The 24,000-nt window shown below is 40.4% G+C and overlaps 1 protein-coding gene across 2 annotated transcripts in view; it reads right to left on the reverse strand.

Annotated features, from left to right (window-relative positions):
- Nucleotides 1-24,000, reverse strand: part of fras1 (Fraser extracellular matrix complex subunit 1) — a 259,913-nt gene that overhangs the window by 58,325 nt on the left and 177,588 nt on the right. For both annotated transcript variants that reach the window (XM_028577114.1, XM_028577115.1), the window contains exons 28-36: nt 23,574-23,897; nt 13,124-13,283; nt 12,536-12,714; nt 7,543-7,659; nt 7,165-7,279; nt 6,022-6,159; nt 3,250-3,282; nt 849-980; nt 430-558 (exon numbers count right to left, since the gene is read on the reverse strand). In XM_028577114.1, the coding sequence (XP_028432915.1) occupies nt 430-558; nt 849-980; nt 3,250-3,282; nt 6,022-6,159; nt 7,165-7,279; nt 7,543-7,659; nt 12,536-12,714; nt 13,124-13,283; nt 23,574-23,897 (1,327 nt within the window). The remainder of the gene's footprint in view (nt 1-429; nt 559-848; nt 981-3,249; nt 3,283-6,021; nt 6,160-7,164; nt 7,280-7,542; nt 7,660-12,535; nt 12,715-13,123; nt 13,284-23,573; nt 23,898-24,000) is intronic.

A 24,000-nucleotide genomic window follows, 5' to 3' on the forward strand; every position in this document is an offset into this window, starting at 1 on the left:
AAGTGCACCCACACTTTAGATTTTCTTTTCCCAGACATTTTCAGTTAAAGATTTAAATCCCTGCTGCCAAGATGCACCTCGGGCACGGATAATGGAAAAGTGAAACTTAAATCTGTCATGTGGCGGTTGGATTTATTCACGCTCTTTAAAAAGATTTATTAAAAGCTTCTTTCTTTGCACATTTTTATTGACAGCATTATATGTTGATATTTATATCATAATATGCTGTATAATAACTTATTGGGAGAAAACAGGTAGTTATGTGTAAAATCCGACTTGAGCATCCCCAAAAACGGCATGATCCTTGCTATATAATGCCTCTGCGAAGATTTGACTGTGAGATTGGCAGTCGAGTCAGGCTCCTTCGATCGAAGCATCAAAATTTGACTGTTCGGGGTCACTCCTAGTTATGTGTGTGTATTATCTCACCGTTGCTCATGCTGGTGTGTGTGTTGCCATCGGTCTTAACCAGCTCTCCGTGGACTGGACCCTCAACCAGCTCAAACTCCAACTCATCGGGAGCCGTGTCAGCGTCGCTCACTGCCAGCTGCTGACCGCCTACACACACACACACACACACACACACACACACACACAAACAGGAGAAAAGGAGCGTTAAGAGAGATGAAGCAGGAGAAGGAGAAAATATACTGTCTGTACCAGGCTGCACACTCACACACACAAAGCTCTTTCTCCAGTATTGTTGCTCAACAGGGTTATACTTCAGAGCTCATTACCTCACACAGACCACTTCATCACTTACTGGACCGCTTCATCACATCTGTCTTTTTGGAAGCGTGTGTGTGTGTGTGTGTGTGTGTGTGTGTGTGTGTCTATTCTTCTCTTACCAATGGAGGCCTGTCCTCCCAGGCTGACCTCCAGCAGCGGGTCCAGGACCTGAAACACTGGCGGCTGCTGATGGTTCGACAGCAGCAGGACGGCAAAGTCCAACTCAGGAGTGGTGTGTTCACCGTCCGACACTGAGACACACATACAGGACACAAAAAACTATTTAAAAAGTGTACACACAAAACACGCAGACAAAAGGCAGAGAAACACACACAAGAATAAGGAAATTAATCAAAAGAAAATGCTTTTTGATACAAACACACACACCTCAGATGCTAATTATCTGCCTGGATCATTTACTGAGGAATATTTTATAAGAGTAAAATTGGGAGGAACAAAAGAACCTCATCAGTTTCCTCAAGACGAATCACTAAACACAAGATTATTAATACGATAATTAATAAGATAAGGAAAGAAAGAAAAAGAAAAAAAGCATAGGATGACAGGAGCTGTAATTAAAAATCTCAAAGAATCAATTAACCAAACCGTTGAAACAATTTATCACCAAATGTTTTCAATGTTTTTTGGCTGCATTTGTCACTTCTACACAAGACAAATTTAATAAACCAAGAAAGTACAGCGAGCAAATTATCACATCTGGATATCAAAAAGATAGATTAAGATTGACAGAGCAAAACAGTATCCAGAAGTAGCCATTAATGTAGTGTAGGGCTGTGAATATAGGGTTGCAAAGGGTCGTTCAATATCCCTAAATTTATGAAGGGAAGTTAAAGGGAATCTAGGGTATTTATTAAAAATAGGGCCCAGATATAAAATACGGAAGTTTCCCTTCAAGGGTGTACATTTTTGGAAAAAACATATTTTTTACAATTCCAATATAAGAATCATATAGTGAACTTACTAGGGGGTAAAATACACAGGAGGGAGGGAAATGTTGTGGGTTTTTTTATTTCACTGAAAGTTCAATACAATGTTAAATGAGTCAAAACATTTAATTAAAGTTCAACTTAATTAAAGTGTTGATTTGTTTTATTTCTATTAGAAGGGTTCACGATTATCTCTGCTTATGGTTTGGTGAAGGGTTGTTTCTATCTTTGTATTTCATTTTATTCAGGTTATTCCCATAAATTCCAATGGAAAGTTTCCACCTTGAATATTGCCAGAACTTTGCTGATAAATTGACAACTCATTTCAGTACAATATTTCTCTCTCAAATGTACAGTAGTGGAGTAGAAATATAACCTTGCACATAATTTAAATACTCAAGTTAAAGTATCTAAGATTAAGATTAAGACATACTGTATTGAACCAGCAAGGGAAAATTACATTTCAGAAGGACTTGAGTAAATATACTTTTATCTTTTGTGCCACAGAGCCGTAACTCACTCTCGATAATGGCTGTTGCACTTTCTGCTGGCCGCCAACAAAAGTCATCTTTTACTTAGTTTCCTTTTAAAGACAAAAGTGAAGCTTGGATAGTGCGTGCGTGTGTGTGTGTGTGTGTGTGTGTGTGTGTGTGTGTGTGAGCGCCTCAAGGTCTTCACTAAAGGGAAAAGCAGTTTGGTGACATCCCTGAACACCCCTAAACACTCGTTTCCCAAACAGCTTCTGTTGAGGATTGAGTCCGGGTGCAGTAGCACTTTATCTAATGTACAGTAAACAGAGAAGACTTGGTGTTATCAGGATAGAGGTCAAAGAGCCAGAACAGAAAATCACAGGGGATCTGAAGAGCACAGTCAAGACAGATCAGTGAAAAAGTGTAACAGAGAGCGAAGTGACAGAAGTGAAATGAAGAAGAAAAAGTATAGGGTTAATGATGAGAGAAAGAGAGGAGGGAATTAGTGTGGGGAAGAAGATGGTAAAAGAGAGGAGGTGAGAGCAATAGCTTGGAGAAGAGATGAGAAAAAGCAAAGGAGTCAGGGAGGAAGAGAGGAAGCTTGAGATGAGAGAAAAAAAAGGGGAGGAAAGAGAAATGACATTCATGGCAAAGATTTAAGGGATGGGAAGGGAAACAGGGAAGGATGGGAAAGGAGACATGAAGGGAGAAAAGAAGAAATCCAAGGTGGGAGAGGAACAGGAGAAAATGAGGTCAGAGAAGAGGCGCAAGAAGAGAAGAGGGAAGAGAAAGTCAGAAAAAAATGAAATGCCAAAACAAGAAACATGAAAACACAACAGAGATAAAAGTAGAGGGGATCGGGGAGAGAAAAGAAGCAATGGAGAGGAGATTGAGAAAAGAGAAGACAAATATTGCAGTCAGAGTTATCAAGGGTAGGTGGGAGTAGCCAGGAGGAGAAGATTGAGGATGGAGAGGATTTAGCAAAGAGAGGAGAAGAGAGCAGGTGGAAGAAAAAAATGTAGGACGGAGGAGAGAGAGAGAGAGAGAGAGAGAGGAAACTATTTGCCTCCACTTCTCTAAATTGAGGAAGATGAAGTATTTACCTGTGAAATAGACGCTCAGTGACTCTGGCAGACCTATAGGGGTTAAAAAAAAACTTTTAAAAGCTGTGAGGTGATAAAAGAGAAAAACAGGGGATTCAGGCAGAGCTGACAGGGCGTTGCAGTGAACATAAAAACTGAACGGATGATGCTATAATGCATAAAAGTCAGAAGGCAATGTGGATGATTTACTGATGCAAAGCTTTTCTCTGAAGCTCCACAAACCCAGATTATGAGAAACTAAAGTCATCCTTCATCTTGGATTATCTTTTGCAAGGTGTGTCTCTTAAAAATGGCTAAAATTGACATTGAGTCTCACCTGCCCTCAGATCATTTTTAAAGGTCCTATGGCATGCTGGTTTTTGGATGCTTTTATATAGGCCTTAGTGGTCCCCTAATACTGTATCTGAAGTCTCTTTTATATAGGCCTTAGTGGTCCCCTAATACTGTATCTGAAGTCTCTTTTATATAGGCCTTAGTGGTCCCCTAATACTGTATCTGAAGTCTCTTTTATATAGACCTTAGTGGTCCCCTAATACTGTATCTGAAGTCTCTTTTATATAGACCTTAGTGGTCCCCTAATACTGTATCTGAAGTCTCTTTTATATAGACCTTAGTGGTCCCCTAATACTGTATCTGAAGTCTCTTTTATATAGACCTTAGTGGTCCCCTAATACTGTATCTGAAGTCTCTTTTATATAGACCTTAGTGGTCCCCTAATACTGTATCTGAAGTCTCTTTCCCGAAATTCATTCTTGGTGCAGAATTACAGCCACTAGAGCCAGTCCCACAATGAGCTTTCCTTAGTATGTGCCATTTCTGTGTCTATAGCTTTAAATTCTATTGAGGAGGAGAGAGGGGGGGAAAGGTGGAGGGTGGGGGCTTTGTTTGCAAGCCATGATGTCAGGGCCAAATTCTCTGGACGGGCAAAGCAGAGAAAGGGGAGGTAACCTTGCTCCTTATGACTTCATAAGGAGAAGATTCCAGATCGGCCCATCTGTGCTTTCATTTTCTCAATTCAGAGCAGGATACCCAAGGCTCTGTTTACACCTATCACCATTTCTAGCCACTGGGGGACCATAGGCAGGCTGGGGGAACTCAAATCAATATAAAAAAACCTCATAAAAGGAAAATTTCCATGCCATGGGACCTTTAAAACAGGAACACAAAATATTCATCACGCATTCTGAATTTATTGTTGATAGCTTGGCGATAGTATGATTCAGGATTTCAAAATCTAGGGCAGAATAAAAAAAGAAATAATTTGCAAAATGACTGACATGAAAAAGTGAAACCAAACTTTAAAGTAGCTACAAGGAGTATTTAACTGGTTATGAAACAGCATCAATTAAATACTGATGCCTCCATAGGACCTACATAAGCAAACGAGACCATCAGCGAGAAGACTTTTATACCTGTGCCCGGTTTGATTCCCCGCAAAATCAGACAAAACCATTTACAGCATGTAAAAAGTCGACAGGAAGACAACATGAGGGTTAAAAAAGTAAAATATTATTAAAAATAAGTTGCGTCTTTCTTTCACTTGCTTCAAAAACAAATGCACACGCTAGCCAGATCCAGATCTTTACGACACGAAGTTTGACTTTGACATACAATCAGTGGACTGTCCCTTTAAGGAAACAGTGAGTGACATACACAGCTCTAAGAGTAGTAAATCACCTAAAAATAACACGCGGGGGCTAAATCCACTGGTTTTAAGTGGTATGTGAAAACCGATGCAGTGTTATGAAGCTGGAGTTGCTTATTTTGTCTCTAAAGAAAGTGCTTCTGGTTGGTGACGGCAGACTGCTCAGCTGCAGATCAAAATGTGGCTGCTCGGCTGAAACCATTCAAAAAAAGAAACCTGGCCACTGTAGCCAGTTCAGATTAAATAAATTGCATTTTGGAATGTAAACATGCAGAGGCAATTTAATAAAACAAAACAAAAGATAAAACAATTTCTCATTACTGATTTTTTATTTAATTTTTACATGTTTGATACCAACTTTGTAATACTTTACTCCCTGAAGCCAACAAACACTGTTGAATTTTGGGCAACATTGGACATTCTCATTACAGTAATTACAAAGCTGACCAACTGCCACACTATTACCCAAAGTTCTCCTAATTAAATTAAATCAGTGTATTATACAGGAGCTGAAAGTTGTAGTGCGAGTATGTATGCTTGTATTAAAGGAACACGCCGACTTATTGGGACTTTAGCTTATTCACCGTATCCGTGCGTGTCGTAACTCTGTCTGACGCACACACCGCTAGCTAAGCCTAGCACAGATCCTGCAGGTAACCGGCTCAATCTAGCCTACTGCTCCCAATAAGTGACAAAATAATGCCAACATTTTCCTATTTACATGTTGTGATGTGTATAGTCACAGCTTGTACAAATAACAAGGTCACATGAGACCCAGCCATCTTCTAACCGTATACATACTGGGAACTATATTCTCAGAAGGCGAAGCACTGCTACTTTGTCACTTATTGGGAGCAGTAGGCTAGATGGAGCCGGTTACCTCCAGGATCTGTGCTAAGCTAGGCTAGGCTATCGGTTGGTGCGTCAGACAGAGTAACGACACGCACGGAGATGAGAAGGGTATGTATGGACTTCTCTAACTCTGGGGGATACGGTGAATAAGCTAAAGTCCCAATAAGTCGGTGTGTTCCTTTAATGCTTGTATTAATCACATTACTTTGGATCACACTTATGTTACATGTAGGTTTGGACTTGTAGGTATGTGAGTGTGTGCATGTGTGTCTCACCAATAAATGAGTACTGGTAGAGCTCCTGGAGGTGTGAAGGGGCTTGCGGTGGTCTATAGATGAGCTTGCCATTGTTGACGTCGGCCTGAGTGAAATGATTCACCGGTGAGTTTGGTCTGTCCCGATGCTCGATCGTACCTGAAGACAAGAGAATTACTTTAAATGGTGGAGGAGGAATTACTCCTTTATCTGCCCTCCGCTGGAGTTTAGATTCAGACTTGGGTAAGCTCTTCTGGGAGGCACAAATAATCTCATTTGCTCAGCAGACAGAGCAAAAGAACTACAGTTTTTTGGACGGATAACACCACGCTCAGAACATCTCAAATCTAATTTCAGAAAAAACAATGTTAATGACAAACGCTGGTGTTTAATCTGACTCTGTCCTCCCCCTTATTGGCTGTGTTCAAAATGATTCCTACGCACATTTATCTGTCCATTAGTGGATGAATATGACCCATTGTAAATCGTTTTTCCCTTTCATTAGACAGAGAGGTGAAAATGACAAACCAGTCGGTTTGTCAGATGGTTGGATGCCGAAATTAATGGCTTCAATTCTGAACGCCACATTACATTCAGCAAAAAGGAAATCAACGCTCATTCAAGTCCAGACTGAAAGACATTAATTCAATAACTTTAGAATGTGCTGATGCCACTGAAGCAGGCTGATGGAACAACAGGTTGTTAGTTTTTTGGCTCGTATTCCCAGCTGAGAAAAGCAAACCCCTTGAGCAAGGCATTAAAACTAAAGGTCCCCTAAATTAATCATACAATCATTTTGATGTGTGTAACAGTTATCTTTATTAGTACATCTAAAACTGTTTTCCAGGAATACATTTTCCACTTTTATACCAGAAATCTAGGAAGGACAAATTTAGCAGCTGTATCACTGCAAGCTATGGATCACAGTGCCTTGCTCGTGGGCACTTAAAATAATTGAGTGATTAATGAGGAAAAGTATAGCTTAACACAATACTTTCTCTCACTCTGATTCAGTTCTGAAGCAAAAGCTCAGAAGCTCACTCACTGTGTCTAATTATAAGGCTTCTGCCCCCTGCCACAACTTAGATTTTATTCCTTTTAATCTTTTTCACATTATGAGGGAAAAGTTCAGTGTGCGTGTGCATGTGTGTGTGTGTTGCTGACCTTGTCTTTGCGGTAGAGGTTTGGTGATGTTGTAGATGAGCTTCTCACTGGGAGTCTCAGAGTCAATAAAGGACAGAGCTGAAGGCGTTATCTCCGTCACCCGATCCTCCAGAGCCTGCACACGTGCGCACACACACACACACACACACACACACACACACACACACACACACACACACACACACACACACACAGAACTGTGTGTCCTATAACTGTTCCTTTGGATCACATCTGATTAATCTTCTTGGAAAAAAAAGATTAAAATAATATAAATTTCCCCATATAACCCATTGTTTTCCAGGACATGCATGCATGCATGACGATTTAAAAGTCAAAGTTTCCATGAGGCTCGGGCCATTTTTGTTTTATATCTCTTACCGTGACCTGTAGGTCACAGTCGGGGGCCAGCTGGGGGAATCCTGGCATCTGAGGCAGGACTCCTATAGTGAAGGTCTGGGCATCACTTCGTATGACTGGGGCTGCCTCTGTGGACACCTGCACGCACGCACACACACACACGCACGCACACACACACACACACACACACACACACACACACACACACACACACACACACACACACACACACACACACACACACACACTTTATATTAGAAATTTAAATATTGTAGAAAATATGGTAACACTTTACTTGAAGGTATCTACATAAGAGTGACATGACATAAACACATAACACATGAACCCTAACCCTAACTCGTCATGACAAAAACCGAATGACACTTACTAAAAGTAAGTGTTATGTCATAAACGTTTATGACTTGTTTATAATGTTTATGACATGTTCATGACAGTGTCATGTCACTCTTATGTAGAAACCTTCAAGTAAAGTGTAACCGAAACTATACTCAACACACCTCTTCTCCTCTCTTTATCCTCCACTCACTATTAACTTCTCTTACCTTGAAGTTTGAAGTCTTTCTCTACAAAGTATCTCATTAAATCTATGTTTTCTTTTGTTCGGCTGCATACCGACTCTGTCTATTAAACATTATTTCTGAGTGACGGAGCTGATGACAGCTCTTGAGAATCACCAGGAGTAAGATACAGAACAGATGTGATGAAAACGGTTTCTAACTGCGACAACAAAAAAGTGAACCGGGCATCAGGCTGCGCTGCAGGGAGGAACCACAGAGGGTCTGTTTTATCCCATGAATCACTGTGAAAACCACAAGAATATTAATGAATATTATTTCTCTTACTGAAGCAACTACACTCCTGATTACCTTGAAATGACTTTGTATCTATAAAAATCTGTTTCCAAAGTGCATAACAGGACACAGAAGGAGCCTCCTGGTGTCTTTAAGCAGCAGGTTGCTCAGTGGGGTGACAGCAGCAGACAGTGGTTTCTGAACCTTCTGACCTTCCTGTGAAGTTAATTAAAAATAATGATAATGTCTCCTCTTTTCCAAACACCCAGAATTCTAGGTCACTCTAAAAAATGTTCTAGTAACATTTCCTGGTATAAGAAAGACTAGTAGCCTGACAAGCCAGACCCACATCAAGATGACTTCAGAGCTTTACTCCAAGTCTTCCAGAGTGACGGCCAAAGCTGCTGTTCGCCAGCAGCAGCAGCCATCTTCTTTGTTTTTAAGTAGCAGGGAATTCACGCTGAACCATTGCAACTCTGCTATCCTTATGTTAAGCCCGCCCACCGACTCTATACACAATGTTATTGGCCTGACCAGAATTTGGTTTTTCCAGCTCGCAAGCCAACGGAGAGTTGTTAGACTGACCCTGGCTGCTAATTACATTTGTTGCCGCTAGGGGGCGTCTAGATTTCTAGGCTAAAAGACTAGTGCAGTGCCCCTTCAAAACATGCCTGTTTTGAAACGGGTCGATTGCTTAGGCTGTGGTATTGCTGCTTGCAGTTTTCTTTAGAATCGCTCATCTCATAAACTTTACACTCACACTTCACTTCCATGGGTCCTGAGCAATACACCTGCCATGACATAGCGTACATGTACACTACTACGTTTGGGTTTAAAAACAAATATCTTTTGCTACATTTACGCCTGCCGTCCACACTACTTCAACATTTCCGAGCCCCTAAATGGAGACATTTGGAAACTGCAGCCCCCCGTTTTGGTTTGGAAACATAAGGGTTGCTTTGTAGTCTGGACTGGCACAATCTGAGACCTTTGGATACAACAATGCACGTCAGTCAGTCTTATCGGTTAGGCTAACATACATTTCAGTAATAGTTCCACCTCGTCATCGGTCCAAGCAAATAAATCCCTAGTCTTACTTTTTCGCCATTGTTGTTCTTAGTATTTTCTGTATTTTCAATTTATACATTCAGGATTTTTAACTGCAGACTAACATCAGACAATCTGCGTCCTGTTTACACCATAACGCCCATGCTCAGTGAATGTGATATGCATTGTCAGACGTGTTATTATGGACGGAGATTAGTTCGGCTACTGAACTGATGGTTTTTGTCTGAAAACGTTGCTTAAAAATTGAAATCTAGTAGTGTAGATGTAGCCAAAGTTGCGTCACATACCTAATTATGATGTTTATTATGATGCTGCACACTCAAAGAAAAGAGCTCCACCTTCAGTAAAAGAAATCCACCTTCATAAACAGAAAAGGCTGGTCCCCTTTTCTCAGCTGCTCTTCTTCTTCTCTCCAGCACTGTGCTGAGGCCATGGCCTTTGACCTCTGTACTTTTGTTTGCTTATAATGCAGCAGATGATTTAAAATTAGAAATTAAAATGAAGTTAAAAGAATTGCTAATAGGTGATGGATAAGCTGGTGAATCAGTTTGATCCGTTCTGCCTTCCTAACTGGAGTAAAAACTTGACTCCTTTCCGCCCACGCTGCTTAAAGTAACTGTTTTTTTGGTTTCAACTTTTATTTCAAACTGCTAGTGGTGCTCTATTTATCTTACTCAAACCTCTCCACAATATGTAGCCTAAACTTGTTTTGTCCCCTGATGTACATACGCAACAGCAGCAGCTTTGGTTGTTCCTCCTAAAAGCCAATTTTTGTCAGCACTTACTTATTCTGCTGTTGCTTGTTCCTGTCACATCAGTGGCGTTTGGTGGCATTTGAGGGGGAAGAAAGTTCAAGAAGTTGTAGTCAGCTCTGTCACTCAGAAGTAATGTAACACCAGAATGAAGCTTGGAGTCAGCGCCACCAATCACAAGTAATGCTGTTACCATAAGAGTCAGTGCTGAGTCAGCTGGATTTATTAAAGGTGGTGTTTTGCAGCTGTAGTAAATTATTGATTATTCAGTGACAGTAAAAAGATGACAGGAAATGAAGGGAGAGAGTGACAGGGAACAGCATGCAATAAAGGTCCCTATCTAGATTGGTGCCCCTTGTCCTGCTAAACATACATAATAATAACCTATTATTATTTTTTTATCAACAGGGTAAATGTACACTGCACAGCACACGTGTCCAGGTTCTTTGTAGCATGGGTTCGGTAAGATATACCTTTAGGCAGACAATAAAAACTTTGTTTTTATTTTGTTTTGTTTTTGAAAAGAAGAAACTTTTACTTCAGACAAAAGATTTCAGGGACACTAAATTACCATCTTTACGATTAGCAAAATAACACATCAGTGCAAGAGTCTAAAGTGCTGTGCAGCCCACTTCCTTCAGCTGCAGAGATCCAAGTTGCAGAAGCAGAAAGAATTTCAAATCCATCAGTTCTAAGTAGGTGGCACACACTTGGATAAAAACCATCAGAGGACAATAATACCACTCTGACAAACCGTCACGTTCAATCGCCACCTCTGACAATCAGCACAAATGCTTGCAGAAGTTCAGTTTGCAATTGGTTACGCTTTTCCTCGCCTCCTCTGCTTTTCCACTTCCCGTCAAAATGATGGGACACTTCAGAGTTTAATTTGAATCCAGCACTGTGTAATTGAAACCCATTTGCCCTGATGGATGAAGCCAAGATGTGGGGGGCTGGACGGAGGGAGAGAAATGATTAGATGTAGCTACAAGCTCTTGGCTGCCTCTTTTTTTTTTTTTTATGGAGTCGAGGAGAGACTGGCATGAAAATGCTCTAACTAAGGCGTGATGAATGCTGCATCTGTTTTACTGGGATTTTCTCGGATTTGGGGCCAATTTGCATGTCATTTGGGGTCATTAACCCTAATCAAGATAAGTCGCTATGGGTTGATTTTAAATGCCTATGAGTCACACAGGAAGTTTGGTACCAAGGTCTGAAGTGAAGTAGAAGAAATCCATTGTGAACACACTTAAAGGAAAGTTGGGAGAAAAATAAGTGGGGAAGGACAAAGAATGGAGACGCGTGCCGAATTGTTGCCTGCATTAATGCCCAGAAACAGTTATGTGGTTGGTGATTAAAACAACTGCTGAGTGATGAGCAGACTGTAACTTCGATAATAAAAAAAAACAGAGGCTGAAGAACAGTTTGTACAGATTCCTATAAACCACACAGTTTTATAGAATTCCATGGTTATGAGAAAAATATTAGAAGGATCAGTAGATGCACATAGAGGTGAAAGAGACAGAGATAAATGAGAGAAAGAGGAGGGGGGGTGAAATAAATCAAGCCAGAGGGAGACATTTAGAGAAGAAAAGGAGAGAAGAGGTAAACACAAGGGAACATGGGAACAAGAGTACGAGTGTGAACTTCAAAGAACACTCAAGTCACCATCTCCACCTCTTTTTGATTTCAGGGTGAGACGTTCTTTCTCGGCCCCCTGAGGTTTCCACTTGTCACAGCGTATATATTTTCTTTTATCAGTTTCCTGAAATTATTTATACAGACAGTATTCTACACACTCAGTAGGAAGAAAAAAAAACAACAACCTTGTCGTGTTTGTCCCCAAAGTGTATTCCTCCGGGGGGTTTTCATATAATGGTCTACTGTAGGTGATCTCAGAATTCATCTGGCATATGTTTATGTTTAGTTTATCGTACTTATTACATCTTGTATCTTACTATTGAGTTTAAAAGGTTTGTCAATAATTAGAATAGTGCAACTGAATGAGCAAATTTTAACGCTCTGTTGAAACTCTGCATTGAGCTTTTCTTTGTTTGTTCTTCAAATCATGATACCCTACTTCCATTTTTGTAGTCCCATTACTGTAGTGCTTCTTCTCTGTACTTTACTGAGATCACTTCTACACTTCTGAGTGACGGAAAGTAATGACATAGGCGATTTAAGTTTTCACTTTGTATTGGCACGAGCCTAAATTAATACACAATTATTGTAGTTGTACACTGAAAAGGTCAGAAAAAAACAGACTTGAAGCATGAAAGTATGCTTTGTGTCATAGTAAACTTGAAGCATATTCATTGAATCAGACAACAGTGAGACGGTTGTCCAGTGTAAATGGGGTGTACGGTAAGAATCAGCACTAACCTGGAACTGGAAAGAGTCGCTGTTGGTGGCGCTGCCAAAGTGGCGGTACCAGACGGTGCCGTCGTTGACGTCCTGCTGAGTAAAGGAAGTTGTGGGCGTGAAGCCTCGGTCGTCGGTTAGTGAGGGGCGCCAGCCTTCTGGCGGGCCGTCAGCTGGCATGGACACCAGCACCACTTCACCTGAGACAGAAAAGGTGGAGGTAATGAACTCTTTCTCTCATGTATTATACATCAATGACTGGAATCACATCATCACCAGAATTAGGGGTTAGGGTAAGAAGTTATGGGCTTCTATCTTGGCCCATAACCGTGGCGGGATCTGTAAGAATGTGTCTCACGGTCAGGATTAATGTTAATGGAGTTGATCAGATCCTACTTATACTCAAGTTGAACTGGCTAATCGGATACATTATGATATTCTGAAAAGAAGACATTTAAAAAAGTTTTAATTAAATGTCAACCAAACTGCAGCAAAAATCAAGCCACTTGAGGAGCAATCTTCCAGCTCTTTAAAAGTATCAAAGAGCCTGTTTTGAAGTGAATCTCATAGTGTTAGAGAGTTAAACTCTCAGTGTTAGTGAGTTTGTACCATATTTAGGTTGTCCATCTGAGACAAGGATGGTGTAGACGATGCCATCGGTGCCGACTCCCTTGTAATCCGCCAGCAGGTATTTTTTATCCAGTCGCACCAAGCCTCCTTCTTTTACCCAGGTCATGGGTACAGACAGCATATGAGGAGAGTCAGCAGCCTGAAACACACACAAATATAAATTTGAAGCCTTGTGACATTGTGGTTGCTTTTGGTTTGGGTACAGCAAGTTCTGCTTAACATACATATTTAATTTATTTGAAGATTAACGACATCCAACTGTCTGATTATCATTTTCTAACTACTGTCTGTGAATTTCCAGAACTTTGTGAAACTTTGACAAGATGGTTTGTTAGTTAAAACCAATCAAACTAGAAAAATAAAATATATTATATCAAGTTTGCCACAGTTTTTTTTTTTCCCTGGACAGAGCTTAACAGGCGGCAGGTATTTGGATCACATGCGTAAGCATGCATGACCTGGACGGTAGCCACAGGTGCAGTAGCAAATTAAGTTTACTCTTAAACATAGTACACTGAGCAATATGTTGAGTATTATTCAAACTGAGAAACCCCATGTGAAATCCCTGTGTTGTAGGCATTGATGTATAAAGAGAAATAAAATAAAAATAGACTTTGTTCCTCCGGTGCAACTGATGCCACTGTCACTTTGTCACAGGATCCACATCTGCTGTAACCTCGGCATTGTGAGTCCCAGGAGCCCGTTGCAGAGCTGTCAATCAGCAGCACTAAGCCCAGAGTCCGCTCCATCAGGTAGTAATGTATCAATCTGTGCTTTCGCTCAACTTTGAAATCAGACTTATTTTTGTGATGCTCTATTGATCTGTGACAGAGTAACTCATCATTGGCTCGCCCTCCCTCCAAAGCAAAGAACAAAGAGCAGGATCAGCTGCAGAGAGCACACATTGCTGGTGGATGATTCAGTGTTGCTCGAAGACATTTTAGCAGGGAAGATGCCTGCTGTCAGGGAGGATTTGAGCTGGACCTCTTACTCACCGTGTCACACTGCTGACTAAATAAAAACAGGTATGACATACTTCTTAGGCATCTATAAAACCCACCTATTTATCCTGAAAACAGAAGCTCCACATTTTACATCTGGAAGTTAAAGAATTTAAAAGTCATCTAGCTGTCAAAAATAGTTTATATAAAAAACGGATACTGCCTGGGAAACTTTTCACAGTAAGAAAAAAACTTTTGACAGTAGGGAAATTAATAAAAAACTATGACATTCCTATTTAACCAAACATCTTGATATGCACTGAAAAGTCATCATTAGCTCACGGGTGATTGTACATAATTCCACACTGGATGTGATCTCGTGAACAGGAGGTTGTACTTAATCCAATTTTACCATACTCTCAGGACGACATAACACAATAGTATAACAGTAATCTTAAAAAATGCATTAAAGTTGAGCATAAATCGATTCTAAAGGACACTTTCTAATAAGATACCCTTAGACAGATCATTGTTAGTCTATATTGGCGACGATTAATTTAGGGGATGGCTCCAGTGTTGCTGAAAGATCTGCGGGATGTCCCTCATTTTTTGGCCGGATGTCCGTCACCTTCCGCTTTCTTTGTGTTGGCATTCGAAACTCTGCTCGATTTATGAGGACTATGGTTAACCGCTCCTCAGATCTCTCCAGGGTAAATCCAGACAGCTAGCTAGACTATCTGAGTTTTCTGTTGTATGACTAAAACACAAGCACACTTCCACCAAAACAGTTTAGCTCCGCCCAAGACGATTGTAATTGGTTTAAAGAAATACCAATAAACCAGAACACGTTTTTCTCCCATCCTGGAATGTTTTGTGGACTAGCCAGACCTTCCTCAGCAGCGCTGTGGAGGAAGGTCTGGCAATGCGAGACTAGATCATTGTAAACTATTACTCAGAACAACTTTGGGGTTGCCATATGGTAAAAACAATTCTTTGTCTTTTTACCAATTTCATTTATCAAGAAGCCATTCAATAAACTGTCAGATCACTTATACAGTACAAAGGGGGGGATTTGCAGAGCATCTACACCAAGAGAAATACATCAACAATGACATTAATTAATGATGGCATTTGAGAAAGGGGCTTTTCACACCTGAAAGTCTGAACCATTGTCCAAGGTTCACATTTTTGTTAGATTGTATACTGTAGAGCTCAACAGTGTGGTTCTGAAAGTGAAAATCACAATTATTTTTTCCATAAGGATTTGGATTATTTCCCATAATGTCTAACCCATCCAAGCTAGACCATGAGCTATGAGACTGTGAAATGGTTTATGCCCCTGTAGAAGCCACAAGTCCGCATGAAATCAACCTAGTGAGTTGAGGCACTGAGCTTCCCTGCTCTTAGAACCTAATGACAGCCTGCCAGAACTTCCTGTAATTGGTCCGAAAAAATGCTTTCACACCAGAAGCTAACCAGACCATGGTTCAGTTTGATCTTTACCCTGACCCCCTGTTTTTGTCGAACCAAGGTTGGGCTGTTTGGTCCTGGCGAGGTTTTTACACTTACTAAACACGTAATTTTGGTTCCGATTCAAACTGATAAGTTCGAAAGTCCGAACTAAACAAGGTCCTAAGAAACCAACAAGTGTTTATTGATGGACAGCCAAACATTTATAATTGCATTATAAAAAGGAAAATAGATTTTTTTAACAGACAGCCAACACAAAACTTGTTATTGGCTTCTAACTGATTTAAAAAGCATGACGACTTCTTAGCCAGTAATAAAGCCTTTTATTAAAAAGTAGTACCAAAACTTTAACACAATAATGAGGTCAGTCTTTCTAGCTGAACACACACACACACACACACACACACACACACACACACACACACACACACACACACACACACTGATCAGTGCAGTAGCAGAAACACTGCGGCAGTGGGTAATAATAGATTTACAAAAGTGTGCACAGGTGTGAGATTGAATGTGTGTGCATGTGTGGCTGTCTGTGTTTGCAGATAACAACCTGCTGGCCATCCGCGACTCTTCTGCCCGCCGCTCGGCTGATCCAAATCAAACTATTTCAGTGTGGCAGCAGCAGGCGACGAATCACAGACGAGCAGCAGAGGAAACGCATAAGTCAGCAAGGCAGGCTTTTAACTCCGAGGACCACGTCATCGAGGAGATTATCAACCTCTCCTGATGAGCACTAAGGTCTCTCAAGGACACTCACACCCAGAAACAGCACAAAATAAAAAAAGGTCAGAGGATTTATAAGTTGGCTAATACTTCTGATTTCCACAGAGATCATGCAATTGGCCAGCTGAGATAAAGGCTTGAAATTTGGACTTGAGTCACAACAATTAGGACTGACTTGGACTGCTCAAGCTTATTTTACTTATTTTTGACCTGACAGACACTCTAAAAACTATACTATATATAGATACAAAGTGCTGCTACAGTCATTCCCCGGCTGCAATGATGCACAGATGTGAAAAGACCCAAAACCCAAAACGCTGACCAATCACAGCAGACGGAAGGGGGGGCTTAAAGACACAGGTGCAGTTTTTCTCTATTTAGACAGACTGTATGAGAAAAAGAACGTGATCTTTTTTTTTTTTTGATTAAAGCATGTAAAAGGTTCTAGTAAAACAAAGAAAATACAAGTGAACCCGAAAATGAGCATATTCCTCCTTTAACATCTTAAGACTTGAATAACATTCAAGTCTCGATTTTGACTTATCCTTGACACGAAAGGAAATATATTCATGGGGACAAATTGGGGTCAGACAGGGACAGACACTGTTACAGACCATTTCAATAGTCAACATTCACAGATCTGAAAGACTTGCAATTGAATGCAAATTGCATATTCTTTGGGAAGACTTGGCCTACGACTTTTGACTTCGACTTGCAGTGTTAAAAACTGCTCTGGCCGCCAGACAATAAATCATTACATAAACATTAACCATCCTCTGCTTCCAAACTGGATGAGAGAAGTTTAGGATGATACCTATTAACCATGTATTAATACTGCTTCAACCTGTTTTGTATGATGCACCAGGATTGGGGTTGGCCAAAATTGCAAGAAGTATTTGATTAGCTATGTCCATTAGTGACCAGACTTTATGCTACAGAAAGCACTTGCACCTGCTTTTAGAGACTCATGACAAATCAATCAATCAATCAATCAATCAATCCATCTATCTATCTATCCATCCATCCATCTATCTATCTATCCATCTATCCATCTATCCATCTATCCATCTATCTATCGTTAAATGGACAGGGGTTGTTGGTCGTGATTAGATCAGCCAAATAATAGATTTTTTCATACCTTAATGGCCAAAATATATTTTAGAAAATAAAGCCTAAAGAATATTATTATTTTCCTTAGCTGCAGTACTTTTTAGAACAAATGCATTAAAATTGAATAATAAGAGACCATTAAAGGGCTTTGAGCCACCAGATCTGAGATGGACTGTAAATAGAGATGATGCTGGATGGAGAGCTGGCTGCAGTCCACATAAACGGAAACAGAAACATTGCAGAGATGGAGTCGTGTCATCCATAAAACATCGGCTTACTGCCAACCGGGATGGCCATGCTGTTGTAATGACAATAACATTGTCATCTCTCATTTTTCCATAATTCCAGCAGGGGAGGGATGAACAGGACGAGCTGATGGACATGTCAAACAGTGAGTGAAAGTCACAGAATGGAGATGGAATTCTTATCTGCAACAAATTCTAATTTAATCTCAATTAAACATGCTGCCGTGGTGTCTAAAATCAGAGCCTCTATCAAAAGTAAACATGGGGGCTGTGTGACATGGGCCGCCAGCTTTAACAGAAACAAATCACAGCAATATAAAACGTAATCACAGACTTCAAAAAGAAAACTTGAGAGAAGAGCTAAACTCAAAGCACTCAGCCAGCTTCCTCAGCTTGAGAACAACGCTGAGCTATTAGCCTTCCAAAGCCTGACGGCTGATCAGAAAAAAATATCTAATTCCCTTCCATTTCTGCAAAGTAACAGAAAAGCCTGAGGTATTTTTAGAGGCTCAAAGTGTTCTCCCCGAGACAGTAATTGAAAGCCAAGGGCCCTGCTTTCTATTCAGCCGAGCTCCATCTCAGTTCAGGGCTCAGCCTCAGTGGAGACAAAGTCCATCAATCAGAGGGTCATTAAGGGCCTGATTAGTCTCCTGCTTTAGAGCTCAGTAATCCAACTATCAGGAAGCCTATTGTCCCAGGCACAGCCTGGCATCGACAGCCACTGCTGCAGCCTGGATGGTGGGCTTGGAAGTACAAAGAGTGCCACGCTCTGAAAACTAAGGATTCATTGGCTCGGAATTGTTAAAGTCCAGGCGGAGCCAATAATCACTCAGGGTTTTATTTTTGAGCTTTGTGGAAGTTGGGGTTCATGGAGGACGTCATTGAGCTTAAATTAGATTTTGGGGTTTCATTGCCTTGATCTTATTAGCTCTTTTTTGCAGCTTATTCTCATGCACTTTCAAAAGTAGCTTCCTCAGCAGGATGCCTAGTGTTACATCTACATTAGACAACCTGGCGCGTTGGCAGCTCCTCATAGCAGCAGGAGGTTTGTACTTGAACTTGAACTTGAATATCTGGAAATCCTGCGAGGTGACATCAGTAAGCTGCACGCAGCATGCTTTATGTTTACCACACACAGCTGCTCTGTGATGCAAGTTTTGAAAGAAACCACAAGAGAAAGGAGAGAGAGGTGAGTTAAGCTTTCGCTTCAGTAGATGGAGTACCTTCTTCTTCTTCTTCTTGTTTAGTAACTGCTACTTCTCTCCCTACGGCTACTGGGACTTGGCCAAAAAGTCTCCAACATAAATCAAGGGCATTCTCCCAGCTTTCCATCATGCTGTCCATCCTGCTCAGTCTAATGCACGACAGAATGCAGCATCAGGACATTTCACAGTAAATGGATACTGTGTGTGTGTGTGTGTGTGTGTGTGTGTGTGTGTGTGTGTGGGATGTTATTGATTTACAAAAAGGAAAAAAGCAGAGGAGTTGAGCCTGAAGCACACCATCTGTATGCAGCCAGACAAACAGAGCTGCCCTCCAAAACCAAACTGTAGTGACTGTGTGAGCAGAAAATATATCACCAAAAAGTTTCTCTGTTGCCATAAGGTCAAAAGTATAACTGGCTCACAATGAGGTGGGGTGTTTAGTATCATGGGAAGGTTTCTATTTCAATGATATGAAATCTGAACCAAAGTCGAGTGCAGTTACTACCGTGGACTGAAAGCAGGAAAATATATCTTTAAGTCTGCGTGTACTGTAAGTCAGATACAGCATGTGTGTGTAGACATGAGACCTGACTTAAAACTGTCAGTACATAACTCAAGTTTTGCACTTAATGCTGTGAGACTTACTTAAGATTTTACCGCTTGGAAACTCGACTTGTGATTTGAAGGTAATCCATGTAGTTATTGTTGTGAATATGTTACATTCCAGTCTGGAAAAACTCTAAACAAAGCCTCTCATCGGTTTCAATTTGTATCATGAATTGTAACACTTCTTCCTTCTTCTTCTGTAACTCCTTCCTGAAGATTATTCTGTGAGAACCAACCTTGAACCAATCCTCCTTTCCTATGGAGCTTCTTTCTTATCTTTCTACTATCTACTACTAGAAAATGTATATATTCTTGTGTGTCTTACTAAACCTTTAGGACATTTTGAACTGAACCCTGCTTTGTGTCTCTTTGTTCTCAGAGATTTCGTAACTGCTTTCAGAATCAACTCACAGAGGTCAAACCAGTAGATGATAGCATACGGACCACAAAACAATCGTGATTGGATTGTTTCCTAACAGTTTTGTCTTTAATTATTAATTCTATAACACAGAGTGTGGCTTAAAGAAATAAAATATACTGTAAGAACAGAAAACAATGAGTTTATGGTTTTATTTTCACTATATTTTGGGGACTATAATCTTGACTCAAACGCTAAAGATGAACATTTATGCCTTTTTGTTTAGGTTTTTATTAAAATGTCATTAAAATGCATTGAAGGCTGTGTCTTTTTCAGCTTTTACATTTCCAACTTGATTGCAATTTGCTCAAGAAGACTTGATAATTGATTTGTCTCAAAAAACTTAAAGGTTTCTGTATGTTTTATAAAAAATGTTGGAGGAAATGTGTACAATGTGTTATTGGCAATAGTTAAAGGGCATCAAAACAAAAATGAACACCATTGAAAAACCTTTAAAATAAATGTATATTTTTATTCAGTTTATGGGTCTTAATTGAATCTGGTGTAGAAATGAATTCACTCTACTTGCGGCTTTGACTTAAAATAGAAAATGTAAAAAATATAAAACTTGGAAAAGTTTCTCTTAGTATATCTATGTGCGTATGTAAATCAGTCTATCAGTTTTGTTGGTGTGTGTGTGTGTGTATGTGTGTGTGTGTGTGTGTGTCAACAGTGGATGTGTGGATCACAGGTATCTATAGACTGTGATCCTTTACAGTGGGACATTGATACAGCTGTGAGAGGAGCACAAAAAAAAAGACTGATACACACATAAATGGATTTCAATACTTGTGAAGACCCTCATCGAACACAATATATTCCTATAGTCCCTAATGTCGAGTTCAGACTACACAATTGTTCTGTCTGTTCAATGGTCACTGGGTCAGATCAGTCGATTACAGAGTCATAAACGCTTGCCGTGACTCGGCCGACAGATATGACAGACTACACATTGGTCAACGACCAATCATAACTAGCCGTCTTTCACGACTCGTGTTATGTTATCGGGAAGGAAGTGCTTGGAACCGACTTCCAGGAACAAGAATGTTAACAGACAATGGTGGTGTATATGATGCTGGCTGTCTTGAGTTCGAAAAAAGCCTAAAAAAAATAAAGAAAAAATGACTATGCCTTTTCTATTGTTTGACAGATCCACTTGCAACACCAAGGTCTAAGCTACTAGATCTAAGCCGACGCCCTATGTCTGCCAGGTTGGGCTATGATTAGGCTGATATCATGTAGTCTGATTCAGCATTACCCTACCCTTAATCATCACAACCACATCTCTGAACTTTAGACAAAAAGTTTTAATCTTAGTTTTAAGTCACAAACAGTGTTTTGAAGAAGTGAAGACCCATCAAAATTTCCTTGCTTTCCAAAATGTCCTTTCTCTCGAGGGCTAAAACTGGACCCCATAAAGAAGTACACACACACACACACACACACACACACACACACACACACGCACGCACGCACGCACACACACCTTTGATGCTTGTATGTCTAGACATCTTCAATATTAGAAGCAGGTCCTGCTTGGTCTTCAGTTCTGTGTGTGTGTGTGTGTGTGTGTGTGTGTGTGTGTGTGTGTGTGTGTGTGTGTGTGTGTGTGTGTATGTGCTCATGTTTTGTAACTGAGTGAGCTGCCAAATTTGTCTCATGCCAAACACACACACTCCCCCCGCTTCGGTCACGGTGGCCGGCACTTGTAGCCAGATAATTGCGTCCTTGTCATAAAAACCTCACCAGAAGCGATGACAGAAGAGGGATACTGGCTGCCGTTTCAAATGCCTGATCGCTCTTTCTGTTACAGTGCTTAAATACGCAGGCATTAGCCTGTGACTCCAGAAAACTATTTTCAGGGATAAAGTCAACAAAGCACACTGTGTGGACACGTCAAGTACAATCAGTGTGATTAATGCTGAGGTTGAGGCAATGAGAGGAGTTTAGAGGAACACAGTGGCTGTCTAAAATGTTTAGACAGCAAGTCAGAGAATGAATAATGTCACTCAACTGTGTAGTAAAGTAAAACCAATAGGAATATTTTTTTGAGATCCAACATTATCCACTTCTGACAACTTCTACACATTAATAACACCTTGAAAATGTGTCTTTCAGTTGAGACACACATGCAGTTACCTTGAATCTGACCACTTTGAATATCTAAGTGTATTTATTAAACATTTTCTCTTCCTAACTGTTTAACTTTGAACTTCTGGGGGAAGTATACAGAAATCAGTCCTTGAGTTTATTTTTAATAGATCAAATGTGCACACTGCTCTGCATTTATTCGATTATAAACCGATTATAACTCCACAAGTATTTTCCCTTACGCACAAAAAATGTTTCCTGCTGCTAGAGGAATATGTTTCCACTAAGTGAACTCTAAAATGGATAAAAATGCAAAAATCATTAACAATTTACAGTATAACTGTAGAATGTAATGAATGCAATCAATAAATAAAGATTACCACAGCATGCACACGACACAAAGAAGTTGCATAGAATGTAGCAGATGTTGCATTTGACAGTAGAAGTGATTTTTTTGTAGATTTGTCAGAAGATGCACTTATTGTAGTCTCACTTTTTAACACATTCTTTGTGAACTTCTGCACTTTGGCTCAATCCCTTAAGATGTAATAAAAAATCTATTGCTTTTCCCGCCCTTCATCCTGTCTAAATTACAGTCTGGATACTATAGTTGCTTGAGATGCTGGAGCTTTAATGCTGGCACAGTTGCGTAACATTGAGGAAAGAAATGAATCCAGTATTAATAGAGGATCGAAACAGTTGCCTCTGCAGAGATGTTGAAACTGAGGCAGTGAGCAGCAGGACAACTCTAAATTAAAACACCAGAGAGCTTTACAGTTCTTTTACGAAAAAGTATATTTGTTATTTTTTTGTCCTTGGCTGTAGCCATCGCAAAAGTGCTCGACCAGCGGTGCACTGTTGCCTCTTTTACAAGAGAAAATATAAAAAATAATAAGTTGAGAGTCTTTCTAGAAACCTTCTAACCAACCTTTACCTGGCAGTACAGTGATTGATTGCCAGAAAATAGAAATAGTGGAGTCCAACTTCTGCAATATTTGGGAACTATACTAGACAAGAAACTGACATTTGAGAGAAACACTGACATGGTGTACAAGAAAAGCCTGTATTCTCAGGAAACTCTCTAAGTTCCAGGTGGACAGGACCCTGATGACAATGTTTTATCGATCTGTTATTGAGCCTGTGCTGGTACCAATCTCTCAACAAAAAAAGGACTCAATAAGGTTGTCAATGTCTGCAGAAAAATAACTCAATAACTTGCACTGCACAGGAAACTCTTTACAACAAGCAGTAAACTAAACCTAAAAAAGGTAGTTAATTGCATAATGTTTCTTTTTTGTGTTGTATTGTACAGTACCTGTGCTTTATGTGTGCTAAATATTTGCATACAACTGCTGCATAACCAACTGCCCCACTGGGGACAGATAAAGTTATTGATTGATTGATACCTAACTAACCTCTAACCCTAACAGACTCCAGACCTGTTTTGCAATACACCAATACTGTAGAATCCATTCAGTATTAATATTAGTTAAATGCTGGATCAGTGGATAAATGCAGACCTCTACAGTTGCTAATCTTGGAATATTGAAAGCATGGATTTGCTGTATAAATATCAAACATCCCAGAGTGCCCCTCTGCCTATCCTACCTTCTGATTGATGTGGATTTGGAGGAGAATATTCCTATAACTGTGGCCATCGTTGACCTGCAGCACCATCCCATCCTCCGCCCCCTCCGAGCCGTCATGGACGTATTGGATTTGCTCCCGTGTCAGCTCCTCCAGCTTAAATCGGCTAAGCGCCCGGTCACCGTGGAGACGGGTCAGCCGGCCGCGGCGGGGCGGTTCAAGGACCATAACCAGGACATCGGCTGCGTTGTCGAGGTCGTCGACCTGCAGGACCGACTTGGTGATGGTTGCCAGGGCGCCGCGGCCCTCCACAGGTAGAGGAGAGAGAGTCACAACCCTCGGAGGCTAGAAATTATTAAAAGGAAAAAAGGAAGAAAGTCCGAGAATAAGAACATGTTTTCATTACAATCTGACAAAGATAAATTAGATTCAGACAGACAGACAGACT

This window comes from Perca flavescens, chromosome 5, assembly GCF_004354835.1.
Source record: "Perca flavescens isolate YP-PL-M2 chromosome 5, PFLA_1.0, whole genome shotgun sequence".
Taxonomy (NCBI): domain Eukaryota; kingdom Metazoa; phylum Chordata; class Actinopteri; order Perciformes; family Percidae; genus Perca; species Perca flavescens.